At 41.8% G+C, this 22,146-nt stretch overlaps 1 protein-coding gene across 7 annotated transcripts; it reads left to right on the top strand.

Annotated features, from left to right (window-relative positions):
* Positions 1 to 223: 223 nt before the first annotated feature.
* On the top strand, positions 224 to 22,031 carry LOC109904069 (regulator of nonsense transcripts 3A). Of its 7 annotated transcripts, none has more exons than XM_031793601.1 (11): positions 224 to 488; positions 4,078 to 4,184; positions 4,565 to 4,671; positions 7,449 to 7,547; positions 8,009 to 8,119; positions 8,198 to 8,253; positions 9,989 to 10,147; positions 12,278 to 12,411; positions 15,527 to 15,812; positions 17,109 to 17,186; positions 20,287 to 22,031. In XM_031793601.1, the coding sequence occupies exons 1-11, from the start codon at positions 348 to 350 to the stop codon at positions 20,452 to 20,454; spliced, it is 1,446 nt and encodes a 481-aa protein (XP_031649461.1). In that variant the 5' UTR covers positions 224 to 347; the 3' UTR covers positions 20,455 to 22,031. The 7 variants fall into 7 exon arrangements, with proteins under 7 accessions (XP_031649461.1, XP_031649458.1, XP_031649456.1 ...); XM_031793598.1 differs by having other exon boundaries at positions 229 to 488; positions 15,527 to 15,824; XM_031793596.1 differs by having other exon boundaries at positions 243 to 488; positions 4,589 to 4,671; positions 15,527 to 15,824; positions 17,094 to 17,186.
* The last annotated feature ends 115 nt before the right edge of the window (positions 22,032 to 22,146 follow it).

Genomic DNA, 22,146 nt, shown 5'->3' on the forward strand with positions numbered 1-22,146 from the left:
TAACTGACCACTACTACTGAACACAACCACATAGCTTACTACCAGCCTACTAACATAATATTGTCCTATTCGCAGCTCAGACCTGTAAAGACTGTTTATAACATGTGAATACTAAATAAATCAATAAACTATTGAAGTCGCACTTATTGTATATTAACAACGCATTTTTTTTATAGATATTTTCTCAAACTGATAAATGAGAAGTGCGCACGACATAAACAACACAGCAGCACAAGCTCTTGCGGACAGCGTCGTTGCTGAGGCTTTGAATAATCTCGGTACTTGGTTTAGAACTCTCGCGAGGGGACATAGTGACTTCCACAGGAGAGGAAGAGAGATGGAGAGAGATGAGGTCTGAAAAGGACCAAATGCCCGGAGGCAGGGAGAAAAGTGTCGTCGAGATACAATTTAGAGACATTCCGAGGGAACAGGACGCCGTCTTTGTCAACTCAAAGCAGAAAGAAGAGAAGAAGGAGGTATTTACTAAGGTAGGCAGAGCGCTGTGATGGCGTGTTTGTTATTGCAGTCGGCCGCAGATATGGACGAGGCAACATAATCGGCACCACAGGCAGCGAACGGGAGAGGTATGCTAAAATACAATTGATGCTTGATTCGAAAATGTTGTCGGTTCTCCTTATGTGGAGGGTGTGACGCATTTACGGAGCCTCTGGAAGGCACGCAGAGGCCGAATTGAGCTCTCTGTACTGCATCGCCATGCGCCTACCAATTTTTTTAACGATCTGCATTAGGTGCATGCAATATATGTCAACAACAACATACACTACATGACCAAAAGTATGTTGACACCTGCTGTTGAACAGTTCTTTCCAAAATCATTCAAATTGAGTTGTTCCTCCCCCTTTGCTACTATAACTGCCTCCACTCTTTTGGGAAGGCTTTCCACTAGATGTTGGAACATTGCTGCGGGGACTTGCTTCCATTTAGCCACGAGCATTAGAGAGGTCGGGCACTGATGTTGGGCGATTAGGCCTGGCTCGCAGTCGGCTTACCAATTTAATCACAAAAGTGTTTGATGGGGTTGAGGTCAGGGCTCTGTGCAGGCCAGGCAAGTTCTTCCTCGCCAATCTCGACACAACAGTTCTGTATGGACCTCACTTTGTGCATGGTAGCATTCTGAACCAGGAAAGGGCCTTCCACAAACTGTTGCCACAAAGTTGAAGCACAGAATCATCTGGAATGTAACTGGAAGTAAGGGGCCTAGCTCAACCATGAAATACAGCCTCAGACCATTTTTCCTCCTCCACCAGACTTTACAGTTGGCACTATGCGTTCGGGCAGGTAGCGTTCTCCTGGTATCTGCCAAACCCATATTCGTCCATCGGACTGCCAGATGGTGAAGCGTGGTTCATCACTCCATAGAACGCATTTCCAGGGCAGAAATTTGACAAACTGATTTACTGGAAAGGTGCCATCTGATGACAGTGCCACGTTGAAAGTCACTGAGCTCTTTAGTAAGGCCATAATCCTGCCAATGTTTGTCTATGGAGATTGCATGGCTGTTGTGCTTGATTTTATACACCTGTCAGCAACGGGTGTGGCTGAAATGTATTTTTATTTTTATTTCACCTTTATTTAACCAGGTAGGCTAGTTGAGAACAAGTTCTCATTTACAACTGGACCTGGCCAAGATAAAGCAAAGCAGTGTGAACAGACAACAACACAGAGTTACACATGGAGTAAACAATATTTTTAAGTGTCTATATACATTGTGTGCAAAAGGCATGAGGTAGGCGAATAATTACAATTTAGCAGATTAACACTGGAGTGATACATGATCAGATGGTCATGTGCAGGTAGAGATACTGTTGTGCAAAAGAGCAGAAAAGTAATTAAATAAAAACAGTGTGGGGATGAGGTAGGTAAATTGGGTGGGCTATTTACCAATAGACTATGTTCAGCTGCAGCGATCGGTTAGCTGCACAGATAGCAGATGTTTAAAGTTGGTAAGGGAGATAAAAGTCTCCAACTTCAGCATTTATTTTTTTTGCAATTCGTTCCAGTCACAGGCAGCAGAAAACTGGAAGGAAAGGCGGCCGAATGAGGTGTTTGGCTTTAGGGATGATCAGTGAGATTCACCTGCAGAAGCGCGTGCTACGGGTGGGTGGTGCCATCGTGACCAGTGAACTGAGATAAGGCGGAGCTTTACCTAGCATGGACTTGTGGGTCTGGCGACGAATATGTAGCGAGGGCCAGCCGACTAGAGCATACAGGTCGCAGTGGTGGGTGGTATAAGGTGCTTTAGTAACAAAACGGATGGCACTGTGATAAACTGCATCCAGTTTGCTGAGTAGAGTATTGGAAGCTATTTTGTAGATGACATCGCCGAAGTGGAGGATCGGTAGGATAGTCAGTTTTACTAGGCGGCGTGAGTGAAGGAGGCTTTGTTGCGGAATTGAAAGCCGACTCTAGATTTGATTTTAGATTGGAGATGTTTGATATGAGTCTGGAAGGAGAGTTTACAGTCTAGCCAGACACCTAGGTACTTATAGATGTCCACCTATTCTAGGTCAAAACCATCCAAAATAACCGATTCCACTAATTTGAAGAGGTGTCCACATACTTTTGTATATATAGTGTATCTGATGTAGTAGGCCTATGTTTGAACAAAGTAATATGTATGTTTGCTGTACTATCGTATGCATGTAACGCTACTGTAGCTTATGCTATGTTGATAAAGTTGCAAAGGAATAGGCGGTGCACTTCTGCCCCTTTTCTGTAGAAAAGACACCTGTCCACAACCTCAAACAGTCACACTCCAAACTCCACTATGGCCAAGACCAAGGAGCTGTCAAAGGACACCAGAAACAAAATTGTAGACCTGCACCAGGCTGGGAAGACTGAATCTGCAATAGGTAAGCAGCTTGGTTTGAAGAAATCAACTGTGGGAGCAATTATTAGGAAATGGAAGACATACAAGACTACTGATAATCTCCCTCGATCTTGGGCTCCACGCAAGATCTCACCCCGTGGGGTCAAAATAATCACAAGAACGGTGAGAAAAAATCCAAGAAGCACACGGGGGGACCTAGTGAATGACCTGCAGAGAGCTGCGACCAAAGTAACAAAGCCTACCATCAGTAACACACTACGCCGCCAGGGACTCAAATTCTGCAGTGCCAGACGTGTCTCCCTGCTTAAGCCAGTACATGTCCAGGCCCGTCTGAAGTTTCCTAGAGAGCATTTGGATGATCCAGAAGAAGATTGGGAGAATGTCATATGGTCAGATGAAACCAAAATATAACTTTTTGGTAAAAACTCAACACGTCGTGTTTGGAGGACAAAGAATGCTGAGTTGCATCCAAAGAACACCATACCTACTGTGAAGCATGGGGGTGGAAACATCATGCTTTGGGGCTGTTTTTCTGCAAAGGGACCAGCATGACTGATCCGTGTAAAGAATGAATGGGGCCATGTATTGTGAGATTTTGAGTGAAAACCTCCTTCCATCAGCAAGGGCATTGAAGATGAAACGTGGCTGGGTATTTCAGCATGACAATGATCCCAAACACACTGCCCCGGCAACGAAGGAGTGGCTTCGTAAGAAGCATTTCAAGGTCCTGGAGTGGCCTAGCCAGTCTCCAGATCTCAACCCCATAGAAAATCTTTGGAGGGAGTTGAAAGTCCGTGTTGCCCAGCAACAGCCCCAAAACATCACTGCTCTAGAGGAGATCTGCATGGAGGAATGGGCCAAAATACCAGCAACAGTGTGTGAAGACGTACAGAAAACGTTTGACCTCTGTCGTTGCCAACAAAGGGTATATAACAAAGTATTGAGAAACTTTTGTTATTGACCAAATACTTATTTTCCACCATAATTTACAAATAAATTCATAAAAAATCCTACAATGTGATTTGGATTTTTTTTTCTCATTTTGTCTGTCATAGTTGAAGTGTATGTAATCAAACAACCAAGACACACAGTACAAATTCATTGATTAAGAGTAAATTCCATCCAAATATTAACGTGACCATGAATGTCTTTGGTGTCTTGCCAATTCTAGTGTAATTTCAACCCACTATTTTGTGTTTGTGCATGTATGTCCTTCTCGGTTCCAGGTAGTAATAAGGCGACTTCCACCCAACCTGTCCAAGGACCAGCTGGAAGAACAGCTCAGTCCTCTTCCATCCTTTGACTACTTTGAGTTCTTCCCTGCAGATCAAAGGTGAATATTTAGTGGGATACTCCATGTGTTGGGACAGGGTGCCTGCACAGATCATTGTTTTTCTCAGATCTGCATCGGGTGATGCCAACATCATGATATTGACATTACCCACAGATATTAAACAATTGGCTTCACCAAACATTGGTTTGTGAAATCCATACTGCCTTTGCTGTTAATGCCGATTCAGCCTGAGTGAATGAATTCTAAATGATCTTGCCAAAACAAAGCTAAAACACTAGCACAGTAATCTAATCATTAGGTTACCACCTAAAATCAGGGTGTATCAGAGAATATGTCATCATCACTCTTTTAACTCCACATTTTAGATGGGCTGCTCTTGATGGAATTGCTTTCTAAAACAACCTGTTAATTCCATGCAGCCTCTACCCACACTTGTTCTCCAGAGCTTACATCAACTTCAAAAACCCAGAGGACATCCTGCTCTTCAGAGACCGCTTTGATGGCTATGTTTTCATTGATAACAAAGGTATATTTTTTATGTACACTACCATTCAAAAGTTTGGGGTCACTTAGAAATGTCCTTGTTTATGAAAGAAAAGCAAAACATTTTTGCCCATTAAAATAACAACAATTTGATCAGAAATACAGTGTAGACATTATGAATGCTGTAATTACTATTGTAGCTGAAAATCTACATAGGCTTACAGAGGCCCATTATCAGCAACCTTCACTCCTGTGTACCAATGGCACATTGTGTTAGCTAATCCAAGTTTATAATTTTAAAAGGCTAATTGATCATTAGAAAACCCTTTTGCAATTATGTTAGCACAGCTGAAAAATGGTGTCCTGATTTAAAGAAGCAATAAAACTGTCCTTCTTTAGACTAGTTGAGTATCTGGAGCATCAGCATTTGTGGGTTCGATTACAGGCTCAAAATGTCCAGAAACAAAAACTTTCTATTGAAACTTGTCATTCTATTCTTGTTCTGAGAAATGGTGACTCCAGGATGCTGGCCTTTTAGGCAGAGTTGCAAAGAAAAAGCCATATCTCAGATTGGCCAATAAAAAGAAAAGGTTAAGATGGGCAAAATAACACAGACACTGGACAGAGTAACTCTGCCTAGAAGGCCAGCATCCCGGGGGACGCCTCTTTACTGTTGACGTTGAGACTGGTGTTTTGCGGGTACTATTTAATGAAGCTGCCAGTTGAGGACTTGTGAGGTGTCTGTTTCTCAAACTAGACACTCTGATGTACTTGTCCTTTTGCTCAGTTGTGCACCGGGGCCTGCCACTCTTCTTCCTATTCTGGAGATTCTCCATCGATCTTGCTTTTTAGTGCAGGACTAGGCTTAATCTGTGTCTGGGAAACCTATCCTAAATATTTCCTATTACCAATGTCTTAGTGCTTAGTAGTTAGTGTTTACACAATGTTTTTGAGCAGATAGTCCTGTAGGTAGAAGTACAGTGCCTTTGGAAAGTATTCGGAACCCTTGACTTTTCCACATTTTGTTATGTTTACAGCCTTATTCTAAAATGTATTACATACAAATAATTCCTCAGCAATCGACGCACAATAACCCATAATGACAAAGTGAAAACAGGTTTTTAGAATGTTTTGCTAATTTATGTAAAATAAAAAACTGATACCTTATTTACATTATTCAGACCATTCGCTGTAAGACTCGAAATTGAGCTCAGGTCAATCATGTTTCCTTTCATCATCCTTTAGATGTTTCTATGACTTTATTGGACTCCACCTGTGGTAAATTCAATTGATTGGACATGATTTGAAAAAGGCACACACCTGTCTATGTAAGGTCCCACAGTTGACAGTGCATGTCAGAGAAAAAACCAAGCCATGAGGTCGAAGGAATTGTTCGTAGAGCTCCGAGATAGGATTGTGTCGAGGCACAGATCTGAGAAAGGGTACCAAAACATTTCTGCAGCATTGAAGGTTCCCAAGAACACAGTGGCCTCCAACATTCTTAAAAGGAAGAAGTTTGGAACCACCAGGACTGGCTGCCCCAAACTGAGCAATCGGGGGAGAAGGGCCTTGGTCAAGGTGAACAAGAACCCGATGACAGAGCTCTCGAGTTCATCTGTGGAGATGGGAGAACCTTCCAGAAGGACAGCCATCTCTGCAGCACTCCACAAATCAGGCCTATATGGTAGAGTGGCCAGACAGAGGCCAAACCTCAGTAAAAGGCACATGAGTTGGAGTTTGCCAAAAAGCACCTAAAGACTCTCAGACCATGAGAAACAAGATTCTCTGGTCTGATGAAACCAAACTTGAACTCTTTGGCCTAATTGCCAAGCATTACGTCTGGAGGAAACCTGGCACCATCCCTATGGTGAAGCATGGCAGTGGCAGCATCATGCTGTGGGGATGTTTTTCAGCGGCAGGGACTGGGAGAGAAGTCAGGATCGAGGCAAAGATGAACAGAGCAGAGTACAGAGATCCTTGATGAAAACCTGCTCCAGAGCGCTCATGTCATCAGACTGGGGCGAAGGTTCACCTTCCAACAGGACAACGCACCTAAGTACACGGCCAAGACAAGGCAGGAATGGCTTCGGGACAAGTCTCTGAATGTCCTTGAGTGGCCCAGCCAGAGCCCGGACTTGAACCCGATCGAACATCTCTGGAGAAATAGCTGTGCAGCAACACTCCCCAGCCAACCTGACAGAGCTTGAGAGGTTCTGCAGAGAAGAATGGGAGAGACTCTCCAAATACAGGTGTGCCAAGCTTATAGTGTCATACCCAAGAAGAATCAAGGCTGTAATCACTGCCAAATGTGCTTCAATAAAGTGCTGAGTAAAGGGTCTGAATACTTATGTAAATGTGATATTTCAGTTTTTTTGTTTTACAAATTGGCAAACATTTCTAAACCTGGTTTTACTTTGTCATTATGGGGTTTTGTGTGTAGATTGAGAGGGGGAAAAAAAATATTATCAATTTTAGAATAAGGCTGTAATTTAACAAATTGTGGAAAAAGTCAAGCGGTCTGAATACTTTCTGAAGGCACTGTAAATAGTGGGTAGAAGTATAGTGCTGCTGGATATATATAATCCAATTAAACACATCCTGAATGGTCAACGTTCAGTGTTTTCTTGTGATGCTTCTTTTTTTTGTGGTGCTTTATTGTGTGTGTGTGTGTGTGTGTGTGTGTGTGTGTGTGTGTGTGTGTAGGCTCTAATCTGTCTTGAGACAGGAGGGTTTCACAACCCCAGATGCCATGGTAATGGTTTGATCATTGTGTCAGGTGTTGTCTAATGATGATCTGTCTCCATGTCAATATTTGCTCAGGCCAGGAGTACCCAGCTGTGGTAGAGTTTGCACCCTTTCAGAAAGTATCCAAGAAGAAACTCAAAAAGAAAGATGCCAAAGCCGGAAGCATTGAAGAAGGTGGGTGCTGGACCTGTGACTTTTTTAGAAACTATTCAGACATATAGCCTGGATGCCTGATTTGTTTCTGCATTCAATGTCAAAACATGTCGGGACTGGCAAACACAGACTGGAACCCATGCTACCCTTTACATTTATAGTATATGGGGTTTCAGCCCCCTCATTGTACTTTATGCATTTATCCAGCATCTGATAAATAACGCAAATAAAACAAATCGGGGATGTAGTGAAGGATAAACGCACATAAATGCAGATAACAAACCTTTCTATTTTCTGAATAGAGATACACACCTATTACACCAAATTAGCGTATTTAGCTTTGATAACATCACCTCCTGTCATCTGAAGCTTTAACCCTATATTTTACCCCCCTTTTTCTTTACCACCACATCCTTGGTAACAATGTGACTGATGGACCTCATCCCTCTTCTTGACTCATCCTAGTCCTTCTCCCCTCGCAGACCCAGAGTACTGTCGGTTTCTGGAGAACTACTCCTGTGATGAGGAGAAGTCCATGGCCAACCCTGAAACCCTGCTGGGAGAGATAGAGGCCAAGACAAGGGAACTCATAGGTACTAGGATCAATCAGTCAACCAATGAGTCAGGCATTCAATCAATCTGACTTTGCATTATATGTGATTTAATTTCAGCCAAAAGAACAACACCTCTTCTGGAGTACATCAAGAATAAGAAACTTGAGAAGCAGGTAAGAGCAATGTAACAGTGAAAAATAATGTGTTTATAGTTGTCCATTGTGGACTCTTATCCAGACATACAGTGGTTCCTCAATTAAAAGTTGCGTTACACCACGGTAAAGCCAATTTATGCTTGATCTGAAAATGTGGTCGAAGCAGCCATATGGATGGTGTGACGCAATTACGGAGTCTCCGGAGTCATAGAGAGGCCAAATTGAGCTCCGTACCACATCGCTGTGCACCTCTCAAATTTTGTTCTCTTATTTACAGCACTGTATGGGTTTTGACTGACAGCCATTATAAACTTCAGCACTCTGTGACAAGATGCCCCTATCTCTCCCGCTAATTTGGATACTTTTGTATATTTGTTGTGTAAATGAGGGAGGGATATTCTGTAAATCGAGATGCCACCAGATGTTTATTTCTATTGTTGTTATCTATTCGGTAACATTCCATAAATCTATTCATTCAGAAGGTCAAAATCAATAGGCACACTGCGCTCGCCCCTATCCTCGCTCAGATGACTGACCGCAGCATTTAGCGGTAGCCTAAACTGTGGCACAAATTGGGGTTTTAACACCTCGCTGAGTTATTGGTGGTGTGAATGTTTCTGTCCGAGAGTCTCTCCTCTCACACTATAGAGGTTTGAAAAAATACAGCTTCGTTGTGAATTACCATGAATAAAAATAAAGAGCTATCTCATCAGCCCAAAAATCAGTTGGCGGGTGGTCCTGGAGTTGAGCGAGAGAGTAAAAAAAGGATACTTGTGCCTTACAGCCCATTATATAAACAAAGAGTGGGTGCTTGTGGAGAGGGAGCTATTGATCACGGAGTGGGACAGTTCCCAGCACAAAACTGCAGATAACAGCTATTGTGAAACAGGGATGTTGTTGATTTCCTCTATCGCTTCAAAGAGGCCACACTCGCCGTTGAGGCAGGCAAATGGCCTACTCTTCACCTGGTAATTGTGTGGTTCCAAAGGGTAAAGTGTCACCTACATCTGGATAGGCCTACAGTATATCTAACTTGGGTTTTGGGTTTTTCCTTTCAATTAAGACCTAGACAACCATGTGAGGGGAATTCTTTACTAATTAGTGACCTTAATTCATCAAATCAAAGGGAGCCTTGACTAAGTAAACAATAAATAAACCGCAACATGTTGGCTAAAGGAATTGCATTCACGAATAAATGCAAATGTTTTTCATCTTAGCCATTCTTTATAAATTATTTTTGTATGTGTTGTTTACACTGTTCCAAATGGTAAAAAAGATTGTTCTCCTGTTTGATACAAGTCTAAAAATAGAAATCAACTCGGCGTCAAGGGTCAATGTATTTCAAAATAACAGAATAGCATGTTTTGAGTTTTATTTACCCCTGCTTAGTAGCCGAAGCTATATGGCTGTACCATCAATTTATTAATTTAGGAGTCAACACATATATATTTTAAGACTATAATGGAATATAACATTACATTTTTTGTTTGTCTTTCAAGAGGCAATTATCAGTTTCTATCACCCATTCATCAATGCACATCATTCAGTGAGAAGAGAGACACATTAGCACCTGGGTACCAGCGCTTTACTCCAAACCCAAATGCTTCACCAGTGTTCTAGCTCCCCCTTGCAGTGATGCAAAGTACCACACTATACCACAATCTACCTCCGTGCTCTACAGCATAAACTCAAAACTTTTAATTTAGGAACCACTGTAGATTAACTCTCACTATGAGATGCCATTTTTCTGCAGAGGATAAGAGAGGAAAAGAGAGAGGAGCGTCGACGCAGGGAGATGGAGAAGAAACGCCAGAGGGAGGAGGAGAAAAGGAAGCGGAGGGAGGAGGAGAGACGCAAACGCAAGGATGCGGATAAACTGAAGAAGCTGTCGGAGAAGGAGATCAAGATAAAGGTGGTCACTGGTTCATTTTGAGTAGTATATGCACATTCACTAAATTCAAGAGTTTAGGAAGCCCATTGTGTGCTGGGTTTTGTTAGTTTTAAGTATTAGTTAGTTAGTAAACTTGGGACCTAGAGTTAAAGCTGCAATCAGCAGTAAAAATAATAACAAATCGCCCTCCCAGCCGGTTTCGGTAAAAAACTGAGGGATGGGGCTGGAGAAATGTAATCACTCTCAAATTCATAGTTCTAAGGATGACCAAAATTTGAGTTTTAGCCATATTTTGATGCTATATACTGTTTGTGTACATTTACTTTGTTTACAAACATTGGAGTAAAACAAACATATACAGTTGAAGTCGGAAGTTTACATACACTTAGGTTGGAGTCATTGAGACTTGTTTTTCAACCACTCCACAAATTTCTTGTTAACAAACTATAGTTTTGGCAAGTCAGTTAGGACATCTACTTTGTGCATAACACAAGTAATTTTTCTAACAATTGTTTACAGACAGATTATTTCACTTATAATTCACTGTATCACAATTCCAGTGGGTCAGAAGTTTACATACGCTAAGTTGACTGCCTTTAAACAGGTTGGAAAATTCCAGAATATTATGTCATGGTTTTAGAAGCTTCTCATAGGCTAATTGATGTCATTTAAGTCAATTGGAGGTGTACCTGTGGATGTATTTCAAGGCCTACTACCTTCAAACTCCGTGCCTCTTTGCTTGACATCATGGGAAAATCAAAAGAAATCAGCCAAGACCTCAGAAAAAAAGACTGTAGACCTCCACAGGTCTGGTTCATCCTTGGGAGCAATTTCCAAATGCCTGAAGGTACCATGTTCATCTGTACAAACAATAGTACGCAAGTATAAACACCTTGGAACCACGCAGCCGTCGTACCGCTCAGGAAGGAGTTCAGGAAGTTCTGTCTCCTAGAAATAAATGTACTCTGGTGCGAAAAGTGCAAATCAGTCCTAGAACAGCAGCAAAGGACCTTGATCTATATTCCCAGTAAAACAAGTCCTAAATCAACTTAACCTGAATGGCCGCTCAGCAAGGAAGAAGCCACTGCTCCAAAACCGCCATAGAAAAGGCAGACTACGGTTTGCAACTGCACATGGGGACAAAGATCATACTTTTTGGAGAAATGTCCTCTGGTCTAATGAAACAAAAATAGAACTGTTTGGCCATAATGACCATCCTTATGTTTGGAAGAAAAAGGGGGAGGCTTGCAATCCGAAGAACACCATCCTAACCGTGAAGCACGGGGGTGGCAGCATCATGTTGTGAGGGTGCTTTGCTGCAGGAGGGACTGGTGCACTTCACAAAATAGATGGCATCATGAGGGAGGATAATTATGTTAATATATTTAAGCAACATCTCAAGACATCAGTCAGGAAGTTAAAGCTTGGTCGCAAATGGGTCTTCCAAATCAACAATGACCCCAAGCATACTTCCAAAGCTGTGTCAAAATGGCTTAAGGACAACCTGGTCAAGGTATTGGAGTGGCCATCACAAAGCCCTGATCTCAATGCTATAGAACATTTGTGGGCAGAACTGAAAAAGCGTGTGCGAACAAACCTGACTCAGCCACACAAGCTCTGTCAGGAGGAATGGGCCAAAAAGCTTGTGGAAGGCCCCCCCGAAACGTTTGACCCAAGTTAAACAATTTAAAGGCAATGCTACCAAATACTAATTGAGTGCATGTAAACTTCTGACCCACTGGGAATGTGATGAAAGAAATAATAGCTGCAATAAATCCTTCTCTCTACTATTATTCTAACATTTTACATTCTTAAAATAAAGTGGTGATCGTAACTGATGTAAGACAGGGAATTTCTACTAGGATTAAATGTCAGGAATTGTGAAGCTGCGTTTAAATGTATTTGTCTAAGGTGTATGTAAACTTCTGACTTCAACTGTATTTTGGGTTCTGATTGGGTAGAAGAGTTGAATTCAGCTCATGAGGCATTTTTAATGGATTTTTCAAGAATCAAATATAATTTATAAGTCAAAAAATGTATGTAGCAACTGGCCATTTAAGGCTTAAAGAAAGATCAGATAGTTAGTTACTGTGTTTTGCTAATAAGTGTTCGTAGTTTTTGGGTAGTAAGTGTGTTTTGGGCTTGCCTTAGCTCCTAAAGAAGAGTGACCGGGACGATGACATGGACTCTGACAGGCTCAAGGACAAAGGGGACAGTGGGGATACGGAGAGGGCCAAGTGGGACAAACCCAGTGGACAAATTAAGTTCAAGGAAGCCAAGGACAAGTAAGTACCTTTTTTTAAAGTGAACTATTCATGTAGATAACTCTGTTTTTTTGTTGTTTTTTTCTCAGTTATAACAAACCAAAATTGGAGTTAGCTAGTGGTCGGACGTTTTCTATGCCTTAAGCCCTTTTCTCACCAACTGCATAGCAATCTTTTCATCCGAATTCACCAAAAATACAGATTCAGATTTTGACGCACTAAACCATTCACATAAAATCTGATGCATATTTCCTTCCACTTTTCCAAACAATTCGTATAATATCACCAATGCTGCTGTGGTCATTCTCAGTACTAATATGCTGTTCATAGTAGCTGGAGAGGATGCAGTAATGAGAAAAAGAATACACTACTGGAAAAACAATATGCGACTGAAAATATTTGGATAGGCTATTCATCTATAGGATGGATCATGACTCAATATGATATTATTGGCTACGTTTCATTCAGTGGCACATTTAATAAGAGAGGGAACGCAAAACTGGCACTTGTCGTCATTTCTCACACATAAAATATGCTGACCGTCATGATGCTTGCTACCTACAGTTTTCTTTCTATCTGATTAAAGAGATGAAGTCCAGACAAGCTAGGTCTATTTTATTAAACTATGTGAATGGACATAAAGAATTAACGAACTCATAGCCTACACGTACACCCACCGAAAAGGACCCATCAATCAAAGCCTCCTGCAGCGCATTTTACTCAGACACATAAGCAAATCACATTTCTCCATTAACTTCAAAATAATTTCTGTTGGATATCAAAAATTAGTCTACGTTATAGAGTAGTGCTCAATCAATGAAGCCTATCATTAAAATTGATTAGGAAAGTTTTAAGTGGGAGATATAGAGACAGCGTTGATATAGGCTATATGAAGATGAAATTGACAACTATTAGAAAATAACACATGCATTCAACCTTTCCATAGCCTAATGATCAGACATTTTTTTTAAGCAGTGTGTGGTTATTTTGACACTTCATTTTAACTTGAGTGCTTTATCTAAATCTGTGCAACCACTTATTGATTAGGGTAAACTCCGACGGATTTTGTCTGTCTTTTAGGGTTGCTTATCGAACAGGTGATCGCCTAGATTCACTTCAAAAAATTATATATATATATATATGCTATACGAATTATTCATTAATATATTATTATGCCCCTACACATAGACTCGGTTGGCAATCAACTTTACAGCAACCTACTGGAGTGTGCACCTCTAAGTTCATCTTTCAATCACCCACGTGGGTATATGCTCCTAAAAACCAATGAGGTGATGGCACGTTGGTATATGCTCCTAAAAGCCAGTGAGGAGATGGGAGAGGCCGGACTTGCAGCACGTTGAGCGTCACAAATATAACCAATTTCTATTTTAGCGCCTGACCATGCAGACGCTCGCTGACACGGTATGGGTGCAATGATTGAATAACATGTATGCGTAAATTTATTTTGCGACGCGAGCGGTGTAGTCAGCATGTTACACAGATCTCTGTCTTCCTTAATATTCCCTTCATGCGCAATTCATGCATCTCTGCTGGCAACTCGACTTTCTCTTCCCCCTCTCTCTAGCTCTTGAATGAGCAACCTATATTGACAATGAACAGCAATATAGTTTGAAACTTATTTCAAGCCTAGGCCTATTCGAGGAGACAAGCATAGATCGATCCTCTTGGCTACAGTTGGTAATGAACTAGCAGGGACGTTTGAATGGCGAGAGCGACGTGTAGCTAGTGTGCTGTGATTAGATTGGCTATTGATACATTGATGCACTGATGTAATGTAAAAAACAGGCAGAGAAATGTATTAATTCATTCATTCACAGAACGAAACCCACAGACCTGTCAGTGGCAGTGCGCGACCTGTCAGTGTCCCAGATAACAATTTCAGCTTATAGACGGTGACAAGTTCACGCAAATGATTTGTGTGCATCAATTGTGGCCGGAAGCCATGCTTTGTTATGATTCTGAACAGTCAGATAGCTAGCAAAAATGACACGGTCGGGAATCGATGGTGGCTCATTTCAGCTAGTTTTATCTTGTTCTTGACACCATGTCTTGTTTTGAGGTGTTTTGACTGATTTCATGTTAATGCTAATATGGCTAAAATTTGCTAGCTAGCTAACCAACAACTGTAACGATCTATTTGAGAGAGTGCTCATTGTGCAAATGTATTTGTTTTCAATAAACATTTGGAGATTAAATATAGTTGACATATTGTCAACAATCTCAGCCAATTGTCTGTTTTGCCCCATAGTTGTCAGCGCAGTGGTTGTTGCTAAACAACCAACCCCTCTATTTTCACATGTGAAAGCAAAAATCTATCCAGTACTGAATAAATATGACGGATTGCAGCAGGACAATATTTTTGTTTTATTGTTCTTGTTTTATTTAATTTGCACCAAAGAAAACAAGTGATAGACAACAATACAGATTTTTTTTAAATGAGACATGGACCTCCCGAGTGGCGCAGTGGTGCCATTAGAGATTCGAGTCCAGGCTCTGTCGCAGCCGGCCCCAACCGGGAGGCCCGTGGGGCGGAGCACAATTTGGCCCAGCGTCGGCCGGGTTAGGGAGAGTTTGGCCGGCAGGAATATCCTTGCCTCATCGCCCACTAGCAACTCCTGTGGCGGGCCGGGCGCAGTGTACGCTGACACGGTCGCCAGGTGTACGGTGTTTCCTCTGACACATTGGTGCGGCTGGCTTCTGGGTTGGATGGGCATTGTGTCAAGAAGCAGTGCGGCTTGGTTGGGTTGTGTTTCGGAGGATGCATGGCTCTCGACCTTCGCCTCTCCCGAGTCCGTACGGAGTTGCAGCGATGAGACAGGACTGTAACAACTACCAATTAGATACCACAAAATTGGGGAGAGAAAAGGGGTGGAAAAAAACCACAAAAAATACACGACGTGCTCGTATTCATTTTTTCCGTCCAAATCACGGACTTGGTGAGAAAGAGCCTTTTACTTTGAGCGAAACTTCCTTTTCACAGTGGGATGCCAACTTTGTCCATGACCCACCTACAACTTTACCTTTACAAAACGAATGTTTCTATTCAGGGCCAAGGTCTTAAACTGATACCACAACCCTCCAGTGTGATAACTGTTCTTCCCTTTTCTGCCACTAGGGGTCAGATGGAGAGCGATAAGGGAGAACACGGCCGCAGGCAGAGAGACAAAGACCACAGAGGAAGAGACGAGGAGAGGAAACGACAGCGCCACCACTATGAGTTTGACAAGTTCATACGGCGCAAGGAGGAGACCAAGTGGGGCAAAGGCTACTGCCAGGACCGGGCCAAGAAAGATGGCCACCACCACGGCTCCTACTCCTACTGCCCCAGTACGGGTGACAAAGTGGGTAAGGAGGACAGGGAGGGCATTGGCGCTAGCAGGAAGGACCGCACCCGGAACAAGGTGAGCGACAAGGTGAGCAAAGAGAGGTTCTGGTGTTGGGGTAGGTTGTTCTTTTTGTGGTTAATTTTTATTGAAATAACATTGGTGATGTACAGTAGGTTACGTTTTATATTACAGTGCCTTTATTACTGTGTCATTATTCCTGTGTGTACACTGTAAAAAGTATTGTTGCAAGGTTGGATTCGTTTGGACTGTTAAGTACTTTTAAGTTAACAAAGGTTGTTTTACATTCTTGTAATATATTCTGTTTTTTTTAGAATATAACCCCACCATACAGTGGTTTCTCCTTTAAAAGTTGTGAGCTTACACTGCGGGACTTAGAGGTACCCAGTGTCACAGCTTCATTGCTCCAGACCACCACAAGGGGGAGTTAGAGAACTCATTACAGATGTTGATTTAGTTATGGATCCATAATGAATTACTATGGGAATAAATATCACTGATTTACAGAAATATTGGAACAAAGTTGTAACCACAGCGGCTATGCATTCTGTGCCCACTCGTGGTATCTCTCTTCGGTTACACATCCTTGGAATAGCAGAACAGCATAACGGTCCGGGCGGCCCTTGCTATGCCTGGTGAGCAGTTGGTCAAATTCTGTTGTCAGAATAGGAATCTAATGAAGGCAAACAATTTAGAATCCTCCAGTTCTGTAGCCTACTCCCAACCGTCATGTTGGGAGCCTACTCCCAGCCGTATTTTCCATTCCATCCTAACGGAAACCCTGATGGTTTTGTTTTTCGTTTTTCTCTGAATAGAAACGCCATAACATTAATCAAATTAATTAAGCCAAATTTCCTAATCATTCCCATATTCTATGTTATTACAAAAAAGGTTTTAAATTCTCTGGTAATGCCAATACGGAACACGATCAAATGCTTCTCAAAGATGCCCTCTGGTGGTCAAACTAACAATAACTTGCAGTAACAGAATCAATGGTTGAGAATGAAATGCAGTGCCACAGAATGCTGCGGCAGCACACAAGGTGTGCCACAGTAAGACGCAACTTTTAAAGGAGGAACCACTGAACACATTTCCAGCTGCTTGTCACACAGCATGTATACCCAAGTCTGTGTTTCGTCAGCTGTGAAGACAGTGTTATACTGTTGCAGTGGAGACATTTTTATTTCAATACAACTTTATTGTGCACGAGATGATTTACAGCATAAGTTGATCGTATGTACTGTCATCCTACATCGTGTTGAAAACAGTGAAAATTACAGTACATATGCACCACACATAAGAACATTACATATCTACATGTTACTCCTATTGATCCAGGCTCGTGTCTGTCAGTCTGTGTTAGCCCATCAGGACAGAGGGACGTCCCAGTCAGAGGGGCCACACCAGATAGGAGGGGCTCTGCCAAACAAGGTACAGTCAGCTATCCTTTCCACTACCAGCTAAGGTACAGCTAGGCTATCTACATGGGTGATGAGGGGGGGGGGGGGGGGGGGCAGGGTTTGCACTTTTGGGAGTAATTTATTGCACCAGGCAAGCTCAATTAAAAGCAGATAAAGAAAGTACTTTTTAAACCCAGGTCTGATCGGTGGGGGCCGGGGGTTGGGGCATCTGCTAGTACAGCATCTAACATATCAACATCTAACAATATGCTTTTGATGTAATTTGGAGAGAAAAAATTATTAAACATCTTCTTCTCCAGAATCACTGGAGCAATCGGCACCAAATTCGTTATATAGCATGTATGGATACACATCTTCAATATTTCCAAGACTGTAGCTGAAACAATATGGCCGCTATAAGCCAATGAGCTTGCATGAATATTTCTTTCCTGTCCAACAGTACCACCATGCTGCCGAATTGAACCATACTTTACAGGTTATTTAGATTCCTATCCCTGAGCATTTATGACAAATTGTATCACTCTGAGGCAAACAGAACAAGACATATAAACGTCCCCATTATAGCACCACTGTGTCAATCTCAAAGTGATTGCATATTTTGAGTCTTGACAGTGTTTAGAATATGAATGTGTGTTGGTCAGTAGCGACCATGTGGTTTGAGATGCTAACCTGGAACATATTGTGCTGAGAGACCTTGATCCATAGATGCTATATATTACATTTATTCTAGATCTGTCCAGTGGTTCCAGAGTAGATGTCATTTAAGTGTTTTTCACAAAATTCAAAATGGCAGAAAATCCATTATGGTGGACCTTATGGGTTCATGAGGCAAATTTGTTCCTTGTGAGGAGAGGGACCAATGTACCGAATTATGAGCTGAGGGGCATGACCTTTTAAAGGTTGCATTTTCAATCGCTTGTTGTGGCGCCACCATGTGGCTAATAGCATTGCATCCGCGGGTGTGGCCCATGGCCATTTACCATCATGCAACTTTACTTCCTCATAGGCCTTATTATCTCACGGGAATATATATTTTTTTTCTCACCAAATTTGCAGAATTGGTATAATAATAATGACGAGAAATACAAAAAGGGTTTCACCAGCTTCACTGCTTGAACCCCTAATAATCAACGGCAACAAATACAATAGGATTTCACCAGCTTAGGTGCTGAACCCCTAATAATAATAATAATAATAATAATAATAATAATAATAATAATAATAATAATAATAATAATAATAATAATAAACTCAGCAAAAAAGGAAATGTCCCTTTTTCAGGACCCTGTCTTTCAAAGATAAATCCAAATAACTTCACAGATCTTCATTGTAAAGGGTTTAAACACTGTTTCCCATGCTTGTTCAATGAACCATAAACAATTAATGAACATGCACTTGGTCGTTAAGACAATAGCAGCTTACAGACGGTAGGCAATTAAGGTCACAGTTATGAAAACCTAGGACACTAAAGAGGCCTTTCTACTGACTCTGAAAAACATCAAACGAAAGATGTCCAGGCTCCCTGCTCATCTGCGTGAATGTGCCTTAGGCATGCTGCAAGGAGGCATGAGGACTGCAGATGTGGCCAGGGCAATAAATTGCAATTTCCATACTGTGAGACGCCTAAGACAGTGCCACAAGGTGACCGGACGGACAGCTGATCGTCCTCGCAGTGGCAGACTGGGTAACAACACCTGCACAGGATCGGTACATCCGAACATCACACCTGCGGGACAGGTACAGGATGGCAACAACAACAGCCCGAGTTACACCAGGAATGCACAATCCCTCCATCAGTGCTCAGACTGTCCGCAATAGGCTGAGAGAGGCTGGACTGAGGGCTTGTAGGCCTGTTGTAAGGCAGGTCCTCACCAGACATCACGGCAACAACGTTGTCTATGGGCGCAAACCCACCGTCGCTGGACCAGACAGGACTGGCAAAAAGTGTCAAGGTTTTGTCTCACCAGTGGTGATGGTCGGATTCGCGTTTATTGTTGAAGGAATGAGCATTACACCGAGGCCTGTACTCTGGAGCCGGATCGAGGTGGAGGGTCCATCATGGTCTGGGGCGGTGTGTCACAGCATCATCGGACTGAGCTTGTTATTGCAGGCAATCTCAACTCTGTGCGTTACAGGAAATACATCCTCCTCCCTCATGTGGTACCCTTTCTGCAGGCTCATCCTGACATGACCCTCCAGCATGACAACGCTACCAGCCATACTGCTCGTTCTGTGCGTGATTTCCTTTCCCCTCCAAGACAGTAATGTCAGTGTTCTGCCATGGCCAGCGAAGAGCCCGGATCTCAATCCCATTGAGCATGTCTGGGACCTGTTTGATCAGAGAATGAGGGCTAGGGCCATTCCCCCCCCAGAAATGTCTGGGAACTTGCAGGTGCCTTGGTGGAAGAGTGGGGTAACATCTCACAGCAAGAACTGGCAAATCTGGTGCAGTCCATGAGGACGTGATGCACTGCAGTACTTAATGCACACCAGATACTGACTGTTACTTTTAAATTTGCACATTATTCCATTTCTGTTACTCACATGTCTGTGAAATTGTTCAGTTTATGTATCAGTTGTTGAATCTTATGTTCATACAAATATTTACACATGTTAAGTTTGCTGAAAATAAACGCAGTTGACAGTGAGTACGTTTATTTTTTTGTTGAGTTTATATGGGACTTATATAGAGCTTTTCAATTACCCAAAGTCGTTTAATTAATTAATTAATATAGACACTCCCATTTTCAATGATAAAAATGTAGATCTTGAAAGAATAGTACAGAATAGGCACAAAACTCTGACAATATCAGAATCTTACAGTAAACTTCCATTAGACAGGCTTCATTTTCTTTCTGTCCTGAACGTTATTCACTTACTGTAAATAGCCCTCTTATGGATGATTTCCCGGACAAAGATTAACCCTAGTCCTGGATTAAAAGCGCTCTCAATGTAGAATCTCCATTGAAATAGCTTTTTTTGTCCAGAACTAGGCTCAATGTGTGGCAAGGAAAACAACTCGGATAGTTTAGCAGCCATTTTGCTTGTTGTTGTTGTGAACCGGATTGTGTCGCTTTTCTCTCCCGTGTTCCTGCCTCCTCTCCATACAGGACCGACCGGCCATGCAGCTCTACCAGCCTGGCACTCGCAAATGCATGGGCTCAGCGAGCAAAGGTTACGAGCTCCCCATCGGCCAGTCGCCAGAACACGTTGCGGTAGATCACTGCTATGAGGCCATTGCCATGGGAACAGGCTCGGAAAAGAGTAGTGAAGATTAGTCCAGTCCGTAGTCCGCTCTGATAAGCCTTTCACATTCTTTATGCGTAGTGGGCTGCCAGATTGTAGGCTTGTGCATTACTAAACAACACGCATGCGCAAGGCTTTGGGGTTGATGGAGCTGCACTCACAGGTCACATCATTTGAACTTTCTGACACTTCTGCATCAAAACCTTTGTGCAAATAATGTGAAAGGCTTGTAAGATTGGCCTGCCCTGACAGGAGGAGGAGGGTAACAAAAATCAAACATTCCCAGAACATAATGGGAACATTTTCATTGTGTTCCCATTTGGTTGTATACTGTGCATCACAAGAGAATGTTCTCTTAAGCATGACGGGACCGAAGTTATAGGAAGTTGTTTGTTTATTGCCTGTGTGTTATTCCCATCTTGGTTCACCCTTGGGTACAATAGCACAATAATGACCTTCATTAATTATGTTTTTTTGTTTTTTTACCCTATATGTACAGTTGTTTCATGACAGGATAGTTAATCCGTGGTGTTTACACGTCTGGTACATTCACTCATTTCAGAAACCACTGCCTGATAACAGTTATTTATATATATATATATATGTTATAGTTATATTTTGTATATTCCACATGAGACATTGTGTCATTGTTTTAATGAGAGTGTACCTGGGGCAGCACATTTACAAGCCAGTTTCCCAGACACAGATTACGCCTAGTCCTGGAATAAAAAAGCATGGTCAACGGAGAAGTTTTCTAGTCCAGGGCTAAAATGTATCTGTGTCCTGTAAACTTCCCCTATGTGTCTGTCTACTAAGGAATATCTCAGCAAGTGAGATCATATTTATAAGCCTTTTTAGTGATTCCATTTGACTGGGATGTTTTTCAAAGAAGTCTATAGATTTTATCACAACAAAAATATATGAAGTAGTGAGAATTATATTTAAGATATTCAAAATGTATTTGCAGTGTTGGATGTAGAACCTTTTAGAATATATTAAGCAAATAATTGTGTGTGCGTGTGTGTTTCAGTGTTTTGAGTGTGTGATAGGAGCCAGAGAGGAAAATGTTTAGGTTGTCAACAATATGCTTTGTCAATTGTTCCCTTGTATAATGTGACTTATGACTATTCTTACATCATCGTGTTTCTAGTTGTCATAGACAGTAGCTATTTGTGTTAGGAAACAAGGTGACGTGAACTGTCTTATAAAACAGTATTTCACACTTGAGCCAAGAAGAACATAATTATTCATCATGGATTTAGAGCCCAGAGTTTTTCCTGGTCAGGTTACACAATCAACAAAAACTTCTGCCACTTAAATGTCATGATGAAAAGGAGGCAAAATAACATTAAAGGTGCTGAGTTTGATGCTGTTAAAAGTCTACATTTTCTAAACTGTTTGCACGGTTTTCTACCAAATTGTGAACTGTTGGATTCAGCTGATTCCTGAACTGCAGTATGTTATGTTATAGATATGTGTAACATGCCTTAGATATTTTTTGCACATGACAGTAAAATCACATTCTGGTTAAGACACTTTCCTTCTGTTTGTTGTTTGTTTTCATGAAATGATTTGAAAAAAAGTGAATAAAAATTATCCAATAGAGGTTTTCATGTTCCTCGATTGAATTAATAATTTTTCTGTTTGGAAAAAGAAGGATGTCCACTTCTTTTATGACTAGGAGTACATGTATAATATCCACTCCGTAATATCTTAATATTTCA

This window comes from Oncorhynchus kisutch, linkage group LG2 (assembly GCF_002021735.2).
Source record: "Oncorhynchus kisutch isolate 150728-3 linkage group LG2, Okis_V2, whole genome shotgun sequence".
NCBI lineage: Eukaryota > Metazoa > Chordata > Actinopteri > Salmoniformes > Salmonidae > Oncorhynchus > Oncorhynchus kisutch.